The sequence below is a fragment of the Camellia sinensis genome, chromosome 9 (genome assembly GCF_055761805.1).
Source record: "Camellia sinensis isolate YWXY chromosome 9, ASM5576180v1, whole genome shotgun sequence".
NCBI lineage: Eukaryota > Viridiplantae > Streptophyta > Magnoliopsida > Ericales > Theaceae > Camellia > Camellia sinensis.
Genome location: NC_138969.1, coordinates 98,203,769 through 98,226,604, shown reverse-complemented (window position 1 = coordinate 98,226,604; position 22,836 = coordinate 98,203,769). Strand labels below are relative to the sequence as shown.

Here is a 22,836-nt window from a genome sequence, read left to right as displayed (position 1 = left end):
TAGTTGCTCCTCCTAGTCCTTGTCCTTTTCTGCATTGATCTCTAGCAGTGGTGACCGTGGGTCTACCCCTAGGAGTTTTCATGGCCACTCTAGTCACCATGGCTCTCATGCTGGTTCACGTGGTTCTCATGGTGGTCATTCTTCTCATGGTTCTCATGGTAATGGTCGGCGTGGTACTAGTTCCATGTCCCATGGTGATCAGAAGTGTACTTATTATGGTTCCTTGGGTCATTTTGAACCCTGGTGTTGGAAGAAGTATCGTAAACCTAATTATGTGAATCAGGTTATGGATGCTCCATCCTTGCCATCGACATCCTTTCCTTCTGATATGGTGGTTTCCCCAGTTGATTCTCGTGATACACTCACTATTCAGATTAGTGAGGTCACTGACCACGTTCATTCTCTTCACACTGCTCTCCCGTCATCCTCCATAACTACGTTGGCTAGTACAGGCAATATTGCACGTATGGCTCAAACTTCTAAGCCTTGGCTCCTAGACTCCGGTGCTAGTTCCAACATTTCTGATAATTCTTCTCTTTTTAATACTCTTCATCCTCGTTACCGATAATATTATCTTAGCTGATGGATCCTCCCAACCTGTCAGTGGGCAAGGTACTCTTCAATCCATCTCTAGTCTTTATGTTCCCACCTTTCCATTTAATTTGCCTTCTATTAGTCAATTAACTAAAGCTCTTCACTTTCTCTTACTTCATGTGTATTGCATGACTTCCAAACCAAGCGGATGATTGGTTCGGGACATAAGAAAGATGACTTATATTTTTTGGATATTAATGGCTCTCCTCATCCTACTTCTGTTGTTTTGAGCGCGTCTCCTACAATGGCATTTCCGCTTGGGTCATCCATCATTGGCTAAGCTTAAGTTAGCTATTCCTGATTTGAGTCATGTGTCTCAGCTTGAGTGTAAAGTGTGTCAACTTGGAAAGCATCGACGTAGTTCTTTTACTAGTCGTAGTGTTAGTCGCGTGTCTACGTCTTTTGATGTAGTCCACACAGATATATGGGGTCCCTCTCGAACTCCTATTGTTAATGGTTTTCTTTATTTTGTTATTTTTGTGGATGATTACTCTTGGATGACTTAATTGTTTTTATTACAACAACAATCTGACTTGCCCCAAATACTTTCTAAGTTTTATAATGAAATTTTTACTTATTTTGGGAAATCTTTAAGATATTTCGGTCTGATAATGCCTTAGAATATGTGCAACTATTGTGAATAATTTTTGTGATGATCGTAGTATTATACATCAGGCTCGTTGTGCTCACACCTCCCAAAAAAGTAGTGTTGCTAAGCGGAAACATTGCCATTTGTTGGCCGCACCTTAATGTTTAACATGCATGTACCCAAACAGTTTTGGAGTGATGTTGTGCTCACTGCTTGTTCTCTTATTAACCGCATGCCCTCGGTTGTTTTACAAAACTAGTCTCATTTCTCTCAATTATACCCCAATTGTTCCCCGTTTCCACTTCCTCTTCGTGTGTTTGGTTGTGTGGGCTTTGTCCATGTCCTTGATTTAAGAATGGATAAGTTATCTCCCCGTGCTCGCAAATGTGTTTTTTTAGGTTACTCTCGTACTCAAAAAGGTTATCGGTGTTATCATACTAAGTCTCGTCAATTTTTTGTTAGGGTTGATGTTACCTTTTTTGAGTCCACCTCTTTTTTTTCCCCCTTCTGGCCATCAGTTGTCTGCTCATCTTATCTCATCGTGAGGGGGAGCCGTCTTTTCCCACTCCGACTCCGACTCCCACTCTTCTAGTGCCTTTTGTCCCCTCACCGGCTCTAGGTTTAGATTACTGTCATTCTTCACCATCTCCTCTACAGGTTTATCAGCGGTCTCAAGCGCGTCGCATTGTTTCTTATGGCTCGGCTACTTCATCTTCTTCGTTAGAGGCTCTTGCATCTTGCTCCAGTGCTAAGGTTGAGTATCGTACCATGGCTTGTACCGCCTCTGAGATGTTGGGGGTTTGTTCTCTTTTGTAGGATTTTAGTATTTCCGTTCCCACTCCAATGAACATATGTTGTGATAATCAGGCCACTATTTCATTTTTTAATAACCTTGTGTTTCATGAGCGCATGAACTATATTGAGATTGATTGTCATTTTATTCGGGATTTGTTGTTGCGGAAGCAACTTATGACACCATATATTCGTTCTGATGATTAGTTGGGTGATACCCTCGCCAAACCTCTCGCTCCTTCTTTATTTTAGTGTTTGTCTGCCAAGCTGGGCATGTTCGATCTCTATGCTTCAGCTTGAGGGTTAGTGTTAGAATAGTTATATGTTCTATGTTATTTTTGTGTTAAGTTGAGAGTACTATGGTCATATTGTTAGGTGTTATGTATTATAAATGAGGGTTGCTATTAGCACCTGCCTAATTTCTTTGGACCCCTCATTTCTTTGAATCCCCGCCCTAAATCCTAAATTTTAATAAGATTTCTTTGAACACTCCACTTAATACCAATTTTACCCATATTCATAATATCATCACCCCTAATTGCACACTCGCCTAATTTTGCACACCTCTCTTCTTCTTCTCTCAGTGAACAATGAACGATTGAGAACAACAAATGATTGAGAGACGAATCAAATATCCCACTCTTCTTTTCTCTCATAAACGATGGTCTCTTTCTCCTTGTCACCATGAACGACGGTATCTCAATTGAAAATCTCTTCTACGATCTCTTTCTTCTTCTCTTAGGTAACCTCCAACTCCCCATCACTTTTTTGTTTTGGTTTATTTCAGGGTAATACCCTCGATACAGGGGGTTTTAGAGGGAAAAACCCTTAGAAAAGAAATAGGAGAAAAATCCTGCAAAATAGAACCGTTCGGCATTCCAGTTCCAAACAAAATGTTTATATCCAGCACTGCATTACTGAACTAAATGTTTTTGTTCAGCGCTGTATTACTGAACAGAACCTTAACAGTTGACAAACCAATACCGAATCGAAAATGACCCAGAATTGTAAATGCAAGATAGATAAACTTACTTATGCAATGCCAACCTCATCAGAGTTTTTGTCATCGTCTTCCATTGCTCTATAAGTATCAACAAATGGTGAAAACGATCACAAATGTAGAAACTCGGAGTCTGTAATAGGATTGTTTGCAACATTAACTGATTTGGAATACTAAACACATTTAAAACCATCGAACAAAACGTTACCTGATTAGGTGGTTTCAAATGTTTTTCATTGAAGATGAATACGTGGGTGTAAGATGGTGATGAAGAAGAATACGATTAGGCTTTAGGTTGGTAAGGAATACGTATAGATGGGGATGAAGGTTGTACAATATTGTAGAGTGTCATTCTAATTGTTTTCATTTGGTGGGTGGGTGTTTCATTAAAAATTGTCATTTAATGTAATTTTACTTCAGGATATAATTGTAATAAAAAAAAAAAAAAAGTTGAAAATTGGGGGGTCCAAAAAAATTAGGTAGGTGCTAATAGTAGCACTCTTTTTAAATATGTGCTGATTGTTTTAGGTTTATTTTAAGAACCTACAAATATATTCAATATAACAGAGTCTTCTTTTCTTCTCCTCTCTTTCTCTCTAACCCTCATCATAGTTTTACATATTTTTACATCATAACTTTGAGCAATGCATAAGAAATCATAAAATTAAAGCACAAACACAGAATTGAAAAGCAGAAAGCAACACACATCATAAACACAAAACACACTTGTAAATTTAATGTTGATAGCAAACCTTAGAATCCCATGAAAAGTATCCATTCCTGATTGAGATGGCAGGAAGTTCTGGCTCAAGAGGTGGATTCGGTAACAAAATTCTTTCTTCAGCTAAGAATAGTTCCTCCAATCGTTGTAATGATACATTTGCATTTACAACCTGTAAGCAATATCCATATTTAAATTTTATAGCAAAACTGGCACTTGAGCACTACTCTAAACATGTAGGGGGGAGGGTGGGGGGAACATTCTATTTAACAGATATAAGGTAAAGAAATGAAAACAACTACGCTGCAATATATCAGAATATAAAATATAAATATAAATAAATCAAAAGTGAATTGCAAAGCAGTTTTCACTCAAATCCTTCAATCATTTATCCCTCAGGGGCTGTATCACGACTTTTCAAAGGTAGTAATACACTCTTTGAGGTGTCGCATGGTTAATGCCTCTTTCTATCTATGAGGCTAGTGTGGGTACTTGTATCAAGCTCAATACGTGGCAAGCCCTACAGGTGCCACATCACCAAAACCCCACCTACGTGGCAGACCAATAAGGCACCACGTCTGGCACGTCATATGTTTGATACATGGCGAGCCCTATAGGCGCCATGTGCCAAAGCAACCAAAACTATATGCTTAGCCTAAGCGGGAGCATATATGCAAGCCCAAATATATCTAGATATAAAGAGCCCTGCAACAGGCAGCACCATGGCCCCGCAGGGCCCATGGTCCTTCATACCTAGCTCCAAGGCCAAACAACAATACAATCAGCCCCCGGCTCACTTGTACTTGAATTGATAAACAATGGCTCTCCTAAACATTGAGATAGGCCTGCGGCCCATTCTCTTACTTGATCGCTCAGAAACAAGCCCCTCTCTTAAACATTGAGCTAAGCCTGCGGTCCATTCTCCTACTTGGTCACTTGGAAGCGAGCCCTTGGCTCTCTTAAACACTAAGGTGGGCCCTGGCCCATTTATCTACTTAGATGCCTGGGTTGGGAGCAGGACCCAGGCACCACTGCTCGGGATCATCAGAGGATACTGGACTGGTGGCTGAGGTCATGGGATCGTCGCGATAGTTGTCTTCTTGCTAAGACAACTCTATCTCGACCAGGCTTGGAGAAGAGGCAACAATGACCTTACGTTCATGTCATCCGATGCATATACGAAACGTTACTTTCTGCCTGCCACGAAACGTTGCTCTCCGCCTGCCGGCAAGCCACAGACGGCAGAAGGGCTTATATCACTTCTGGCAGAGTCGAGGAGAACGAGCCACCTGTCCAACAGTTTGCTTGGGCTCCAATACTCCTGCGGCCTATATAACGTATCGTATATGCAGCGAGACATAACAACAACAATACAACCAAGTCTCATGCTAAAAACACTCTCATACTTTACATATTAGTGTTCAAAGGTCTATCACTGCCAACCTCTCCCTCTCCAAGCTTGCCTTGACCTCCTCCTCTCCACCTCCGATGATCCCAAGCCATTGAAGTGCCCGCCATCTTCCCGGACTACCTCTAACCACACCTCTCACCCACAGCTAGCAAAGGGCCACCCTAAGGGTGTGCTAAGAAACCTTAACGATCCCTCAAAACAACCCTGAGTCAACTCTAAATTAGCATTTATGAAACACAACTACTTCATTTTAGTAGTCATAGCAGTGTCTAACATGTGTTAGACACACTGAGATATTTATTGGACACACCATATGGCATGTCAATTTTTTAATTATTTTTTCACTGGACAAGTTAGGGGGACGCATCAAGCACATGCGTGTCTTGTGCCTAGATACTCCACATTACACATTTGTGTTTTTTATTTTATTTTTATTTATAATTTTAGAAAGTTGGTTTGGTGGTCAAAGTATTGCATTTCAAAACAAGATGGTGGCGGAAAAAAACATTTCTCCTAATACGTTATATCTTTGATATCTGTAATATGTGTCCTAAAATTCAACTAATATAGGCAGAAAGCATATGTCTTTGAAAAAATCAATTTCAGTGTGTTACTATAATCTTTTTTTATGTACATTGGTTTGTAGAAATTTTGGTGCAAACTTTTGGCATATGTAAACACTATATTATTATTTCTCAAGAATAATAGTATGATTTACATATTTTTTATGGATGATCTATTCATTATTGTAATGACTCTAATTTTTTTTTTTTTTTAAATAGCCAGTGTATAATTTAATTGAGCAAATTTTTGAATTTGATTGTTGTGTAAATTCTGTGCAAAAACAGTTCGGTTTTGTATTTTTTAGTAATAGTTTCCGATCTCAGAAAATTATGAAATTTTTATATGTTGTTCCCATATGAGTCTATCACGTTGTATAAAAATTTTAGAATTAAATGATGAGTATTTATTTTATGAAAATTCATGGACTGATTGGTGTTCAGTTTAATTTATAACAGAATTTGAAATTGAGTTTTGGGTGTTCGGACCAGGATTTGAGATAAATTTGTTGGGACTATTTTGGTACATAATTGGACCATGTTTGATCTATGGGTGAGACCCATGATTTAAATTTAATTTAATTTGAATTTGTTTAATGACTCATATTTAACTGTTTGGTCATTTTTAATTAGGTGATTGGTAGTAACCACCACCTTAGGAGTTGTAATTATTTATTATATAGGATTATAATAAATATTTGATAGTTGATTTTATGGTGTGTACCATATGGCAAAAAATTATATATTTTATAAATAATGAAAATGTGTATATTTCATAGTGATCAAAATATTATATTTTGTGGTGAGAAAAATCATATCATTTTATAATTTATATTATAAAATTTGAAAGTATTATTACAAAAGTTATATATATATATATATTTTTAAAAATACCAAGCTTTGGGAAGACAAACTCGGGCACCCTTTTTGTGTTGGCCATCATTCCTCTTCCTTTCCTTTCCATCTCATTTCATTTCTTGTTGGGTTGGCAGAGAGCTTGGCCCTCTTTCTCTCTATCTCAACATGTCTCTCTCTCTCTCTCCCTTTCTCTTTTCTCCATTGTTGCTCAATCTTTGAGCTTCAAATTGGAGTCCTTAGAGTGAGATTTTGCAAAAGTGTTGTAAATGAAAGTTGGAGAGCTCGTCGTGATCTTCGCAATGGTGTTCTCGGATTCATGACCGAGTGATGTTTGCATTTTCGAATTAGCTTTTCTTCATATTTGAGATAGGGACTTTTTTCATATTTTTACATTAAAAATGACAGATTATGGTTTTGACATGATATGATTTCACGTATATGTATGACTATTTTTTACATTAAAGTGTAAGGCGGCGGTCAAATCCTAGTAAGACTTCTAGATCAATTATGTTACTTGCTAGGCAAGATACCGGATTATTATAAATAAACCAACACCCCCACGGGATGAGGTACCCTATTTTCTTAGCGGCTAGCGGTGTTTTTCTTGTGGATGGCGATCACGCGATGGTTTTGGTCATCTTCTTCATTGGGTTTTTTCATAATTAAGTATGGTATTTTTTTTCTGTCCTAATAGAACTTAAATGCTTATGAGATCTATGATAGTATGGGTCATGATTGATGAAATAGTACTTTGTATGCCGAGCTTCTATTTACACACCATAGTTTACCTCAATACACACCATTTCTAGTTCACACCTCCACACCATCTTCATTTTTTAATATTTTCTCAATTCACACCCTTTATGCCCAAAAATACCCTAACCCTACCGACCCCCAACCCAGCCACCACCAGATCCGGCGACCCACCACTGCCTCATCCACCCTCCACAACCCATCCCGACTACCACTGTCCCTCCCTCAGACTCCTTCAACCCTTCCTTGCCTCAACTCCGCGCCACTCCGACACCTCCACAACCACACCTCGCCATTACCGCAGCCTTAGTGACCGCCACCCCCAACCCTCGCGATTGACTAAGATCGATAAATGATCAATCGAATAGAGAGAGAGAGAGAGCGAGCAAGTGAAGAAGAGAAAAAGAGGTCACAATGGGAGGGGTTCGCCAAAGGAGGCGTTGGAGAGTTGTTGCAGAGGGAAGATGGTACCAGAGGTAAAGGGCAGCGAGGGAGGCGATGGAAGTGGGGTAGATGGCAACCGGCGGTGGTGGGGTTGAGGTGGGTGGGAATGGTGCTATTGGAGGTGAGGGGTAGCAACCGGTGCTGGTGGGGTTAGAGGAGGTGGCAGTTGGCGGTCGCGGGGTTGGGAGGAGGTGGCAGCCGGCGGTGGTGAGTTGAGAGGGAGGAAGGGGTGTGTAGGTAATTTAATTAAAGGATACAATGGTAATTAAAAAAAATTGGGATAATGGTGGGGAGCTTCTATTTGCATACACCCATTACACTCTATGCACATCCTTCTCAATAAATAACTTGTTTGGAAGTAGTATTCCAAAAATAAACAACTTGTTCGGAAGTAGCATTCCGAAAATTATCATTTTTTTCGACAGTAGAATTTCGATTTTTTTTTCATTTTTTCGACATTCAACTTCCGAATGTGTTTATTTGAATTGAGTGTGATGTCCAAAATAGTAATTTTACTTGGGAATAAAATTATAATAAAAATAATCATCATTAAGTGTGTGCACAGAGTGGAATGTGTGTGTGCAACTAGAAGCTCCCATAATGGTGTGAATTGAGAGAATAGGAGGTGTGCAAATAGAAGCTCCCATTTTATATGTTAATTGATATTTCAAATTTTAAATTGTAGATTGAGTTGTTTTCATGTTAAAATTAGGGGTAATTTTTATTTTTCTTTTTCTTTTTTTATCATTATTATTATTATAATTTTTGTAAATAAATATTTTTTTAAAAAAAATCATTATCACCGCCATGTCCGTAATTTTTTGAAAATTGTCAGTTCCCATGTACTTGCTTCTTAGACTACCATATCAAGGTGTAATTCAACCCTAACCATTTTTGCCTTCCTATCTTGCTTTCAAATCGAAATCCCTTAAGTGCCTAATTATCTTAAGATTCTAGAAAACTTTTCATGAAATATTTGCAAGGCCGTGAGAGTCAACTCTGTCAACTTTCAAATCCGACATTCGGATCCCAAGCTCAAGACAATTGACCTAGCACATTTTGAAAATGCTCCTAAAGTTCTATACCATTTTGATGCGGTTCCCAATTGTTTGGTTTCCAAGCCGATCATGGCTCCTCAATTGAATAAAATGGAAAGTTCAGGAGGTGGCAGAAAATGATATTGGATAACATATTACACAGTTTACATATTGAATAAATTGATTAATTGCTTATTCTACTTTCAAGTATCCAAAATATCAAAGTCTCAATTGTACGCTGAATAAAATTATAACCAAGCTGAAGAAGGCAAAACCTGTGTTATTAAATTTGGAAGCATGTTTAACGGAAAACGTAGCATTGCAAACAGAGAAAGTGATGTAAAAGCCCTCGAGGGAGTCAAATTTCCTCCAAGAAAAGTGAACATCCCAAACGATGTCACTGTCACAAGCACTGGAATGCTGTTTAGTATGAAACTGTTACACTACATAAGAAAAAAATAAAGTTAGGAATCGTACATTCCATGGTCAACATAGAGGTTTGGCGTTTAACAAAATTAACAGTGTCATGAATCACTTATGGTCGACAAATAGCCTTTAGAGAAGCTGATCCATTCAAAGATTATAAAAATGATAGGTAGGACAAAAATTTGAATCATTAATGCAATTAGTCTACTTCTGTAAAGCACAAGCAAATTGTAGTTGATCATTGAGTCATAAAATAGATGAATCAGGTTACGATACTACACATATTTATAGTCTTGCCCAAAGATAAATCAAATGCAGTACTATATAACAGCATAGAACTGGATATGCAAGTAATTCTATGTGCAAATATAGATGCATATGCAATCTTGGGGGTGGCCCAAAGTGCAATGGCTTTAAAAAAAAAAGAAGTAATAATAGATGAACATTTTTTATCGATACCATATATATATTTCAGTGTCATGCTAATCTTATATAGTCTTCTACACATGCACAGAAATTGTATATGATCTTGGGGAAGGAGCAAGATGGATTGATGAAATTACAAAGAAATCCATGTGAGTATCATCCATCCAGTAGCATAAGCACGTTGATAGACATCTAGAGTTTCCAGGGTTGAATCAATATCAGGATAGCCTTTATAAATATAGGTGGCTTGGCCCTAGGTGGCTTGATGCCTTGACCCCAAGTCTTGCCATTGGCAGGGGCAGTCTTATTCTGAGGTAAACCAGAGAGGAATGACTGTCTTATTTATTTATTCCTATATATTGCTATTGAGGAAAAAGCCCTTTGCTTCACCGTACTCTTTCTTTTTCTTTTCTTGCCTTGACACTGCCTTCAACACCCAGAGACATTGACTAGGGGCTTTGGCTTGATAGAATTGGGCTCAAGCTCTCATCCTGGACCCTTACACTTCTAAAGAGAAGACTCAAGAAAAATCTCAAAAGTTCTGTCTGAAATCGCTCAGTGGCTTATCTTAGTCTTAGTACCGAGCTTACACATAACCCTCTGGTTTGACTATCGAAGCCTCACTAGCTAACTGTCCCAAAGTCCATTCCATTCTATAGAGCTCACAAACGACGATCCAAAAGGAAGGTGAAAGTAGAAAGCATGTTGAAGGGAAAGGGAGAACGGGTCAATCTTGATATGATAACCCTTTCCTACAAAGAAGGCCACAAAGAGTACATTCTCACTTGAGACCGAGACAGAACAAAATTTGATTATGCCTCACTTATTGTATATGCCGGGTCCATTTAGTCTCACTCTGCTTTCTCTTCCCCCGCTAACAGGCCCGAACCATCAAAGCCCTCTTGGTTATTTTCACATTGAAATTTATTGTTCACATTTGTGAGATCCATTTGTAGTCTCAAGGGCTGGATCCTACTGCCTCATCATTATGATTACATTTTTTGACATTATTCTTGGAATCCTGTGGAAATTGTAATGGACTTTTGTCACAGATTAACCGAACTCCTCAAGCTTTAGGGGTTTGGCACAATTTTTGCAAGGATGTCATTCATTAATTTTCTTGTTATTATGTTTGCCTCAATAATATGAGATCTTAATAATTCCTTATGAAAACAAAATGTATTATTTTGTTGATTCCTCCACCATTTGAACGTCATTTACAATAAAACTTGAATTTGATGATATTGTCTTACCCATCTTCCAAATCCTAACCCTGATGCACCTACCCGTCCCACCCCCTCTAGCCTCCTCTTCCACTACTGCCTAACCTCCTCCGCCACTACCTCTCTCTTGAGGGATAGATCTAGGACTTGAACTTTGGGAGGGCAAAAACACACATAACTTTTCGTCGAAAAAAATTATTATAAAATTTTAAATTTTGATTTATAATAGCACAAAAAAGTGGATAATGTATGTTTTTATGAGTAACATGATAATTCATTTCAATAAGCGAAATTAAAATTTATGAACTCATTTTCAAGAATGTCATGTTTTACTATTTTTAGAGAATGAACAAAAAAGAATGAATGCAAAATAAGGTATATAAGCAAATTAAAGTGTGATTTATAAAAGGAAAAAACAAAAAAAAAAAAAAAACAACAAAAAATGACATATAAACAGAAAAGAATACTAACAAATAAGAACAAATAGAAGAATATAATTAACTCTAAACAATATTGAAATATAACAAATAATACATATAACAAATAGAATAGATCAATATTTGATAAAACTCGATTTAGAGACTATTTTTTAAATTTTGTAATGTAAATAATTTGGGGGGTGAATCTTTATAATTTGAGGGTGAGAACTATTGAAATTTTGGGGGTGCGAATCCCCCCCCCCCCCCCCCGGTGTCCGGCGGCTCCTCTAGACCCATCCTTGTCCCTCCTCCCATTCTGCTCCCCAACCTCCCTAGCCACCCCCGACCTCTTCCCCTGCTAAATCAGTATTGCATGATCAGTGCTTCTAAATTGGCCTCCTGTGTTTGGGCATTGGTATGTGACCATCAGAATATAAGCACTGAGAACTCTAATTAGTTGCTTGCACTTCAATCTCTGGATGTTTGGATGCCCCATGAAATTGAATGAATTCATTGATTGCAACTGGTCGAACACAAGCCAACCCCATCCTAACCATTAAGAAAACAAAAATTCCGTTCTCTATCTTCATTCCTATAGTCATCCTTTCCTTTCTGTTGCAATTTCTTCAAGATCATATACAACGACCCCAAGGTGCCAGGGTTTGGAGTCTAAAGCTCTTTGAAGAGATTTGTAATTAGTTTGGGTTTTTGTGCTTTAAATTTTATTTTTTTTAAGATAGATCTTGATGAATATAGAAAAGTCTCAAACTTTGTGTTTCATGAGAACAAAACCCCAAATTATGCTTAGTTTAATCTATGCTCCGTGTGCTGAGTCGAAGTTTCCTGCACCAGGTGAGCAAAAACATGTCCCATAAGATCAATAGAGAAAGGGTTTTGTTTCTATTAACTTAACTTGAGTTGATACAAAGCTCTACATGTGCTAAGTTGAGATGAAAAATGGTGCTTCCCATACTGATAAGGATATATGTGCAGCACTAGTTTAGAAAATTCTTCTAATTGCTTTCTTAGGGCCATCACATTCCCTTTTGCAGCCTTGGCCGATTTGCTTTTCTGTCGCATTCGAATTCTAGCCTCTTGATGATTTTTATAATGAAAGGGGAGGAAGACAATGTCATGGTGAGGAGGGAATAAAGATCTTTTGCATTTTCTGTTAACATTGTTAACTGTGCATTTTTGTCCCAAACCATGTGAGTGTGAGTGGCATATTTTTAAAAGACGGGGTGAAGCCAAACCATAAGGTGGTAAAATGGAATTTGCCCATAAATATATTTGTAAGTATAGTTTGTTACACATCTTCAGCCATTAAACTTGGGATTTGCCTCCACTAATACTAAAACACTTTTCCCCTTTACCAGCATGTAATAGATAAGCCTTAAGTTTTAAGTCTAAATACCCCTCGCTTCAGCACTCCATGGGCAAAAAAGAAAACAATTACAACTAGCCATGTTGATGAGGACCGTAAAGGCATTGGATGACAATAAATTGAAGAATCTTTGAATTTTGGTATTATTCGGAGTTATGATTTAAAAAGATTTTATGTCTTTAGGATTTTGTATCTTTATTAGTAGTTTCCAATTCCATAGTTTCCTATTTATGAGTTTCCTAATTAGATGGTGCTTATGCCTATATATATGGCCTTTTATGTAGTAGTTTGGATACCTAGACTTTGATGATTAATGATTGGATGTTGAGTTTGATTTCTGAGAGACATTTTGGGAGTGAAATCCCCATTTATTCTTCTTGTCTAAAAACCCTATTTTTTGGTTATGCCATTCTTCGTCTTTTGGTTCTACACCACATGTCCTATAAGATGTTAAGTAACTAAAGCGAGTTCAGAACTCACTAATGCAAACGGGCAGGCACATCTACTAAAAATGTATTATTTCATTCAATTGTAGTGAGTACAACAGTAAAGAAACTTATCACAAATTATGGTGCCATTTGCAAAATTTGTAGCGCCAAGAAGATGGTTTCCGAGATTATGATTCATGTCATACCGCTGACAGTAGCTGTGCTTTCTGGAACCACGAGAGTTCATCAAACCGGATGCTGTGAACTTTAGATTGGAAACTCTCCTCCCACGCATAACATCTGAATTAGTTTAGCATAAAATAAAAATAATCATTGTTAACAGCCTAAAGTAGTACATAAGCTTAAGTAAAACCTAGCAAAGATTAAACTATACTTCACAGTGTCCATGGCAGCCAAGATTTCATTCATCAGCCCAACTCTCTTATCAGTACGTTGCAATCCTTCCTTTGACAGTTTTCTCATTTTGCTTATGACAAATGTCTGTTCCCACAAGATAAATTAAATGTATAAGAGTTCTGAGCAAAACAGTGGAAGACACAGTGACTACAGTCAAATAGTTATAAATCTTAAATTCATGAGCACTGAACAAAGTAAAGAACAATGTTTCCTTAATATCTCCAAGATCTTGTGGCATCTATCTCAATGCTCAAACATTAACTGCAATATTTCCTATGCTCCCCAAACTTAATCAGGTTTCAAAAGCATAGAACTAAAAGCACTCTGAGGTCTAAAAGTGACCCATTCTGCCCATCAATATAACTTTTGAATCAAAGAATCACATTCAGAGTAACTTAAAATTGGCCATTGTAGACCAGTCAATGGACATCTGCTGCCAAAAAGCAAATTGGTTAGGAATAAGATTAAGCTTACTCTTTTAAGTCCTACAAAATGCTATTACATGTATGGGACTCTTCTGTAGTAGATGTTGATGAAAAGTGTGTCTGACTGTTCTCTCTCTGCACAAGACTTTTTCTTTTTTTTTTTGGAACGACTCTCTACACAAGACTCGTTTCTTCAATCTCAACACATCTTAACACATCTTATATAGTGTACAATCATACTACACTAATTAAAGTCATCCATATTAAAATAAGTACTTTTAGTGTTTAATATATTTTATTCAGCTCCAACCAAAGACGTATGCTATACTCAATGGCGGACGCAGAAATTGTGCAAAATTATTTAAATTTTAGAGGAATTGAAGTAAGATTTTATAGATTTTGGAAATCAAAATATTAATTTATTTTACAAAAACTCAAAATGACATGAAAGTAATGAGATTTTTCAAAGGTTTGGGGTGACTAAAATACTAATTTATTCTATAATTACTAAAAATTACATAAAAATAATGAATTTTTTTAAAATTTAGGATAGCAAAAGTAAAATTATTTAGATTTTGGAGGGGTTGGAGTAAAACTATATATATTTTGAAGGGGCCAAAATACAAACTTCTTTTATAAATATTCAAAATTTCATGGTAAAAGTGCAATTTTCCAAAAAACAAACTATTCATATCTTATTGTGTATTACTATATCTGCCTTCCAAGACACTAGGGGTTCTTCCATAAAACAAACTAACAGTTGAATTTTGTTATATGTTAAAACCTATCACCTACTTCACCCACTTCACCTACTCCACTACACCTACTCCACCCACTTCACCTACTCCACCTCACCTACTCCACCTACTACCTATTCTTCTACACCTACTCCACCCACTTCACCTATTCCACCTCACCTACTCCACCTACTACCTATTCTTCTCTTCTATATATAGGAATCATTGTAAACATAACAATATACTACAATCAATAATACAATCATTTCTCTTTATACATTAAATTTCTACATGGTATCAGAGCAGGTTTAGAACTTAGTATTTTCGCTTCCCCGGCGGGCGGCAACCTCACCTTAGCCGCCCGCCGGGCCTCAACCTAGTCCGCTAAAATTTTTTACACATACCTTTACTCTTCTTCACCACCACATGTCCAAACCAGCCGCTGACTGTCCTCATCACGTCGCTCCTCCAGCGATGCACAGTTGGGACATCCAGCGTCAAGTTTCCAAGGTGGCTTGCCGTTGTATCAACCTGGAGGGAATTTAGGGTCATGGGGGCCTTCTCCCCCTCCTCCAAGTGCTAATGGCAGTGGATTACCTATGCCAATGTATTGGCAAGGATTTTATGGGCCCCCCAATGGGCTCCCCCAGTTGCACCAGCAATCCTTGCTTCGACCACCACCTGGGCTTTCAATGCCTCTCTGCCAATTGGAGCATCTAATTTACCGGGTTCAAACTTGTCTGAATATCCTTCTCCTCTGTGGGAGCGGCCATGGCTGCAAACCAGCTCTACTCCTTTTCATGGAGGTTCTCTGTTGAACCTAGACCATCACCTCTGCACCGAGCCACCACCTCCGCATTTGTGAGAAGTAATAACAGAGAGCAGTGAGTCAAGACTGAAGAAGTGTAAGACAGTAACATGCACAGTTTCTATTTCAGCACAGAAAGCAAAGCATCTCTCTTTCCTGCACCTGGGCTCTCTCTTCTCTCTTCTCGGTGTCCCTCTCGGCAGACCACTGCACTTGGCACTTTCACAAACTGCTGCTACTACTACTACAAGACCACACACCCACTTTAATGTCAGTGGTTCACCGGAAGAAGCTGTGGATTTGGACAAATCGAACTTCAGAGACCAAATTTAGGGTTTGAAGTTTTCCCCAGTTTTAGGGTTCAAAAAATCCCAGTTAAATTACACCTCAATTCGATACACCCCTTCTGAATCGAATGTCCTGAGCTCCCTTTCTCCTCTGGGTTCAGAAAATGAATGAAGGAACTCATTTGAAGTTCCAAAACGCAATTGGAGACGCCATTACCAGGATCAGATTCGCTCCCAAATCCAACAATCTCCTCATCTCTTCCTGGGACACCAGTCTTCGATTGTATGATTTGGATAGCTTTATGCTCCGAGTAGAGGCTCCCTCCGAAGCTGCACTTCTTGATTGTTGTTTCCAGAATGAGTCAGTTGCTTTTGGCGCTGGTTCTGACAGTTTCATTAGAAGGTATGATTTGGATTCAGGAATTCATGATACTCTTGGAAATCATGATGATTTAGTGAGCTGTGTTGAATATTCTGCTGAAACACGTCAACTAATCAGTGGCGGTTGGGACAAAAAGATAATGTCATGGGATACGCGCTCAACAAACACTCTTGGATGCTTGAACACTGCAGGTGCAGATGTGGAATCTATGGCGGTCTCTGGGTTTCATTTGATGGTTGCTGTTGGGTCATCCGTAAAGATATATGACTTGCGCAACTTTAACAAATCAGTTTATGTGAAGGAATTATGTCTGGGCATTCAAATAAGATGTGTCCGGCCAATTCTTAATTATGAAGGATTTGTGGCAGGATCAATTGATGGACGGATAGCGTTGGAGTATCTTAATTCAAGTGAAACAGGATATGTTTTTTGGTGTCATCCAAAGTCAAAAGATGGAAGGCATCAAGTTGTAGCAGTGAATGACATTGCATTTAATCCATTTGTCTCCGGTGCTTTTGTTACTGGCAACAACGAGGGTTATGTTACCTCATGGGATGCTCAAAGCAAGAAGAGACTACTACAGTTTCCAAGATACTCCAATAGTGTGTCATCCTTATCATATAACCATGGGGGGCAACTTTTGGCCGTTGCATCGAGCCACACATACACCAACAACATTCCACAACCTTGTCATTTTATTCATATCAGGGGATCAACCCCGATCACAATTTTACACCCAAAAAAAAAAAAAAAAAAAAAAAAAACAACCACAACAACAACAAAACAACCACATTCCCAGGCGGGATTTTTTTTTTTTCTTCTCTACTCTGCCGCCGGTCTCTTCTTTTTGCCTCCGTCCTGGGCGGCCCTTGCCGGTGTTGTCTCCGTGTTTCCCACGCCACCGAGCACGTTCACTCCCCCCTGCTCCTCCGCTACAGCATATGGCGGACCTCCAAATCGGAACATCACGGTGGCCTTCCGCTTCAGCTCCTTGTTTTCCGCCTTTAGCACACTAATCTCTGCTCGCGCATCCTTATACATGCGCTGAAGCAGAGCCAATTGGGCGTTTAACTGCTGCACCTCATTTCTCCTACTCTGCAGCCGGTGCGACAAGTTTGTGACTGCAGTCATGGTCTCCACACATGACTTCAATGTATACTGATTGGCTTCAATATCTGATTGCCCTGCCATTTTTTGCTCCACCGACCGCATCGGAAAGTTCAACGGAGCAAAACCAGAGGCGCTTGGTTGCGGTTCAAGGGCCACCGCACCAGTTATTTCTCTTGTGGACTCGTTCAGTTCTGGAAAGAGCGTAAGCAGACCACGGGAAGAGGAGGCCATGTTCTGGGTAGCTGGACGGGAAGAAGAGGTCATGTTATGGGTTGCTGAGTGTTTCAGGGAAGGGTTGGTTACAGAGTGTTTCAGACTGCAAATATTCAGAGGTTTCAGACTGGTTTGCACAGCCTCCGCCTCAACCTTGGTTAAATAGCCAAGGCAGACACGCGCATCATGCGCCGCTCGGCGCTCGACGACAACATGGGCGCGCCTTTTGATGGCACGCCTTTTGACAGATTGGGCACACCTTTTGAGGGTGCGACTTTTACACCGGTCCGACATGACCCCATAAACTGTCCCGACATTTGATTCCGGTTAGCCTTTCCAACGGTCCGACATGATCCCATCAACTGTCCCGACATTTGATTCCGGTTAGCTTTTCCAATGGTCCGACATGACCCCATAAACTGTCCCGACATTGATTCCGATTCGCTTTTCCAACGGTCCAGCATGACCACATAAAACTGTCCTGACATTGATTCCGGTTAGCTTCTCCATCGGTCCGGTGTGACCTCGTCAACTGTCCAGACTTTATCTGCTGCAACGGTCTGCCACAACCATACAGTGTCCTCTACAACGCTATGACACAACCATACAGTGTCCTCTACAACGTTATGACACCACCATACAATGTCCTCTACAACGTTATGACACCACCATACAGTGTCCTCTACAACGTTATGACACCACCATACAGTGTCCTCTACAACGTTATGACACCACCATACAGTGTCTTCACCAATGGTCTGACACGACCATACAGTGTCTCCTATCCTCTTTTATTTTTATGTATTTTCTTGTTCTGTTACTCTCTCCAAACTCAAGTTGGTTAGTTCCTCTCCCCCTTGAGTTTGCGGGGGGCTGTTAAAACCTATCACCTACTTCACCCACTTCACCTACTCCACTACACCTACTCCACCCACTTCACCTACTCCACCTACTACCTATTCTTCTACACCTACTCCACCCACTTCACCTACTCCACCTCACCTACTCCACCTACTACCTATTCTTCTCTTCTATATATAGGAATCATTGTAAACATAACAATATACTACAATCAATAATACAATCATTTCTCTTTATACATTAAATTTCTACATAAGGCATTAAGGTTGAATATGGAGAGATAATAGAGACAGAAAAAAGAAAAGAAAGAACACAGAGGTTTAACGTGGTTCAGCCAATATTGGCCTACGTCCATACACACAAAGCCCTAGAGGGCTACATCTTTCATTCACCCAACTTGATACTCTTGTTTACATGATACATTATATATATAGAGTGGGAGATACAATTAAATCCCTTCAGTTAAGGAATTGAAATAAATTAAAGATACAAAAAATCATGATAAACACAAATTATGGGATCTCCATATATTCTAATATCTTCCATATCTTCTAATATCTTTGACAATATAATCTTATCTCCAACACTCACCCCAAGTTGGAACACAGAACAGTTGAAGTGAAGTGTCCAACTTGAACTGAAAAGACGATGATATTACAAACAACTACAATAAAATCGTCGAAAGACAACAGCAATTGTAATAACTCCCTTCAATAACAACTTCAATGAACATAGGTAAGGAATCAATATCTTGCAATAAAGAAATGTGCATTGAATCAATCATGATGGCAGTAAGAGAAACCAATCAAGAGCGAGAAAGAAACAAGCCAAAGCAATGGCAAATCACCACAAATAGAAAGGCCGAAAAAAGGGCATCCCACAAAGAATGGTAACACACCAACAGCCCAAAAACACACACACAAAAAAAAAAAACAAAAACAAAAAAACGAATATGTGCTTATACATCAGCATGGGAACCCTAAGGGTAGAGAAGTAGCTGGAAAACTCGACATATCATAGAATAATGCTACCAAACACATCAGTAGCCCCGAAGCAAGTAAAAATCACAAAGTTTGTTTACTACATCAGCAAATTAGCGGTCAAATCAAGGAAGAGCGAAAAACACCTTGACAACAAAAAAATGTGGAGTGAGAAAGCACTCCATAGAGAAACATGCCTAGGGTTCAATTGGCTTTGATACCAAGTTGAATTTTGGAATAAGGCATTAAGGTTAAATATGGAGAGATAATAGAGACAGAAAAGAGAAAAGAAAGAACACAAAGGTTTAATGTGGTTCAGCCAATATTGGCCTACATCCATACATACAAAGCCCTAGAGGGCTAAATCTTTCATTCACTCAACTTGATACTCTTGTTTACATGATACACCATATATATAGAGTGGGAGATACAATCAAATCCCTTCAGTTAAGAAATTTAAATAAATCAAAAACAAAAAATATGATAAACACAAATCATAGGATCTCCACATATTCTAACATCTTCCATATTTTCTGATATCTTTGACAATATAATCTTATCTCCAACACTAAACATGCAAACATATATGTGTTTGATATAATATGCAACTAAAAGATCTTTAACAGTCATTGCACCTCGTCTAAATGACAAACAAAATATTTTATCTGATTGCTAATAGTTGTCTTAGAAGAAGTGTATGTTGGCTTGCCACAATAAGGGTGAGGCCATGTGTATATATAATGAAACTGATTACAAAATAGGTGCTGGAAATTGTGTTCATGCATATAATATGATAGTGGTGTTGGTGGTAGATAGTGGCATGTATAGAATATGATAGTGGTGTTGGTGGTAGATAGTGGTATGTATAGAATATGATAGTGGTGTTGGTTGTAGATAGTGGCATGTATAGAATATGATAGTGGTGTTGGTGGTAGATAGTGGCATGTATATAATATGATAGTGGTAGATAGTGGTAATATATAATATGTAAGTGGCATATAATGGGTTATGATGATGTTTGTAATATCTCCTATATAAGGAGTGTCATTTGGTCTTGTAAGATAAGAAGTTTTGAATATAACTGAAATATATTCCTTCTTCCTCATATTTTCGGAGTTCTTCTTCTTCATATTTTCTAAGTATAGGAAATAAACAATAGTGCAAAAATTAAGTCTAAATATTCATGATCCACAAATCATGGGATCCTAAATATATTCTACAATATATTTTATATTCCAACACTCCCTCTTAAGCAAGTTCACATATACTAACCAAACCCAGCTTGACAATGGAAGATTGGAGCAGAGATGGTCCCATATACTAGTGAAGACATCATCAGTTTGATCAGAAGACAGAACAAAGGATGGACAAATGATGCCTCTCAAAACGTGGATGTCAACTTCGATATGTTTGGTTTGCTCATGAAGAATTGAGCTGGAGGCAAGTCATATGGCAGATTTGTTGTTGCAGAATAATTTGGAGGAGATGCCCATCTCAAAGCCTAACTCAGAGAGAATGCACCTGAGCCAGAGAAACTCACATGTGCCTAGAGCTATAGCGTGGTACTCAGCTTCTGCAGAAGACCGAATACAGCAACTTGTTTCTCGCTTTTCCATGATAGAATATGACTACCATAGAAGGTACAAAACCCAGAGGTAGAGCATTGACTAGTTGTTGACCTAGCATAGTCAGCATCAGTAAAGAAGACAGTCCGTTTGAGTCCTAACGGAAAGGAACAAACCTGTTAGAATTTACCATAACCCACTCCACCTACCACCTACCACCTACACCTACCACACACACTCACCTACTCCCAAATCCTCTCCTATATAATAGGAAGCCTTGTAATATCAATTGAACAATCATCAAAATATCAATCAATAATATACATCAATTTATTTTACATGGTATCAGAGCTAGGTTGAGAACCTAGTATTTTCACTTCACCGGCGGGCGGCAGCCTCACCTTGGCCGCCCGCCGGACCTCTCATCGCTCTCTCTACCCTCAAAACCCTACCCATCGTCGTCCTCGTCCAGCACTAAACAGTCGACCGACGATCTACTACACTGAACGGCGATTGGCTCACGAAGCTCATTCTTCTCAGCCTTCAACTCTTTAATCTTCTCCTGCAGAGTCAAGTTTGAATCCTTCAACTTTTGAGCATCAACTGTATCACCAGTCGAATAGCTTCAACCAAAATAGCAGCCTTGTCTGCTTCTGCGTGGAGAACAGCGTGGATTGCGTGGCTCTGCGAGTTCAGGCTATTCCCTTTACACGCTTTTGTCGGGGTGTGGGTCGAACTGCCCAGGCAAAGAACAGACATTCTAATGGACAAGGACGCTGGCCTGTCAAATCTGCAGGCTTCATACTTGACTTGCTTAAAAATGCTGAGAGTAATGCCGAGGTGAAAGGTTTGGACGTGGATACACTTTACATATCTCACATTCAGGTGAATCAGGCACAGAAGCAGAGACGCCGCACATACCGTGCTCATGGAAGAATAAACCCTTACATGTCTTCCCCATGCCATATTGAGTTAATCTTGTCCGAGAAGGAAGAGCCAGTAAAAAAGGAGCCTGAGTCTCAGTTGACAACTAGCAAATCCAGGAAGTCTCAAGCTCTGCGAAGTGGTGCATCCTCTTAAACAGCTTTGATAGAACCTGCAGAGTTTAAGAAGTTTTATTGTCTCTTTCTATGCATTTCTATTGTCTCTCTCTCACTTTACTTTTTCAAACCCACTTGACTCGGCTTTGATCAAATGGGGCAGATCACACCCACACTCTCACCACCCAGTTGGCTTTTCCTTTTCACCCACCAATCCCACTCAACTTTCTTTTCTTTTATTATATATATGTATATGTTTATTCTCATCTATTACTCCACGCACACCCACCATGATTTCTTTATTCAACACAAATCCTCACAAGGCACCTTCTTATTATTATATACCTTTTTTTTATTCTAACCTATTCTCCACCCACAACCCTCATCACCTTTTTCCCACGCCAACAATTCTTTATCTTATATATATATATATATCTATTTATATTACAAAAAAAAAAAAAAAAAAAAAAAAAAAAAAAAAAACAAACAAACAAACAAACAAAACAACCACACCCACAGTGGGATTTTTTTTTTCTCTACTCTGCCGCCGGTCTCTTCTTCTTGCCTCCATCCTGGGCGGCTCTTGACGGTGCTACCTCTGTACTTCCTAGACCACCAAGCAAGTTGCCTCCTCCCTGCTCCTCCTCTGCAGCATATGGCGGCCCTCCAAATCGGAACATCACGGTGGCCTTCCGCTTCAACTCCTTGTTTTCCGCCTTTAGCACACTTATCTCTGCTCGCGCATCCTTATACATGCGTTGGAGCAGAGCCAGTTGGGCGTTTACATGCTGCACCTCATTTGTCCTACTCTGCAGCCGGTTCGACAAATTTGTGACCGCCGTCATGCTTTCCACACATGCCTTCAAAGTATACTGGTTGGCCTCCACATCTGACTGCACTGCCATTCTTTGCTCCACCGACCGCATCGGAAAGTTCAACGGAGCAA

The 22,836-nt window shown here is 39.1% G+C and overlaps 1 protein-coding gene and 1 pseudogene across 14 annotated transcripts in view; one reads left to right on the top strand and one right to left on the bottom strand.

Moving 5' to 3' along the window:
* Positions 1 to 22,836, bottom strand: part of LOC114291047 (ABC transporter C family member 12) — a 93,764-nt gene that overhangs the window by 37,215 nt on the left and 33,713 nt on the right. For all 13 annotated transcript variants that reach the window (XR_014340124.1, XM_082887333.1, XM_082887327.1 and 10 more), the window contains 4 exons: positions 13,460 to 13,566; positions 13,272 to 13,365; positions 9,035 to 9,202; positions 3,728 to 3,868 (listed from right to left, as the gene is read on the bottom strand). Coding sequence is in view for 12 of the 13 variants with exons in the window: in XM_082887333.1 (XP_082743459.1) it covers positions 3,728 to 3,868; positions 9,035 to 9,202; positions 13,272 to 13,365; positions 13,460 to 13,566 (510 nt within the window). In the remaining variant the exon portion in view is untranslated. The remainder of the gene's footprint in view (positions 1 to 3,727; positions 3,869 to 9,034; positions 9,203 to 13,271; positions 13,366 to 13,459; positions 13,567 to 22,836) is intronic.
* LOC114293209 (mitotic checkpoint protein BUB3.3 pseudogene) lies at positions 15,661 to 21,930 on the top strand (annotated as a pseudogene). The gene is made up of 3 exons (XR_014340910.1): positions 15,661 to 16,810; positions 19,041 to 19,096; positions 21,466 to 21,930. The product of XR_014340910.1 is annotated as a mitotic checkpoint protein BUB3.3 pseudogene (transcript).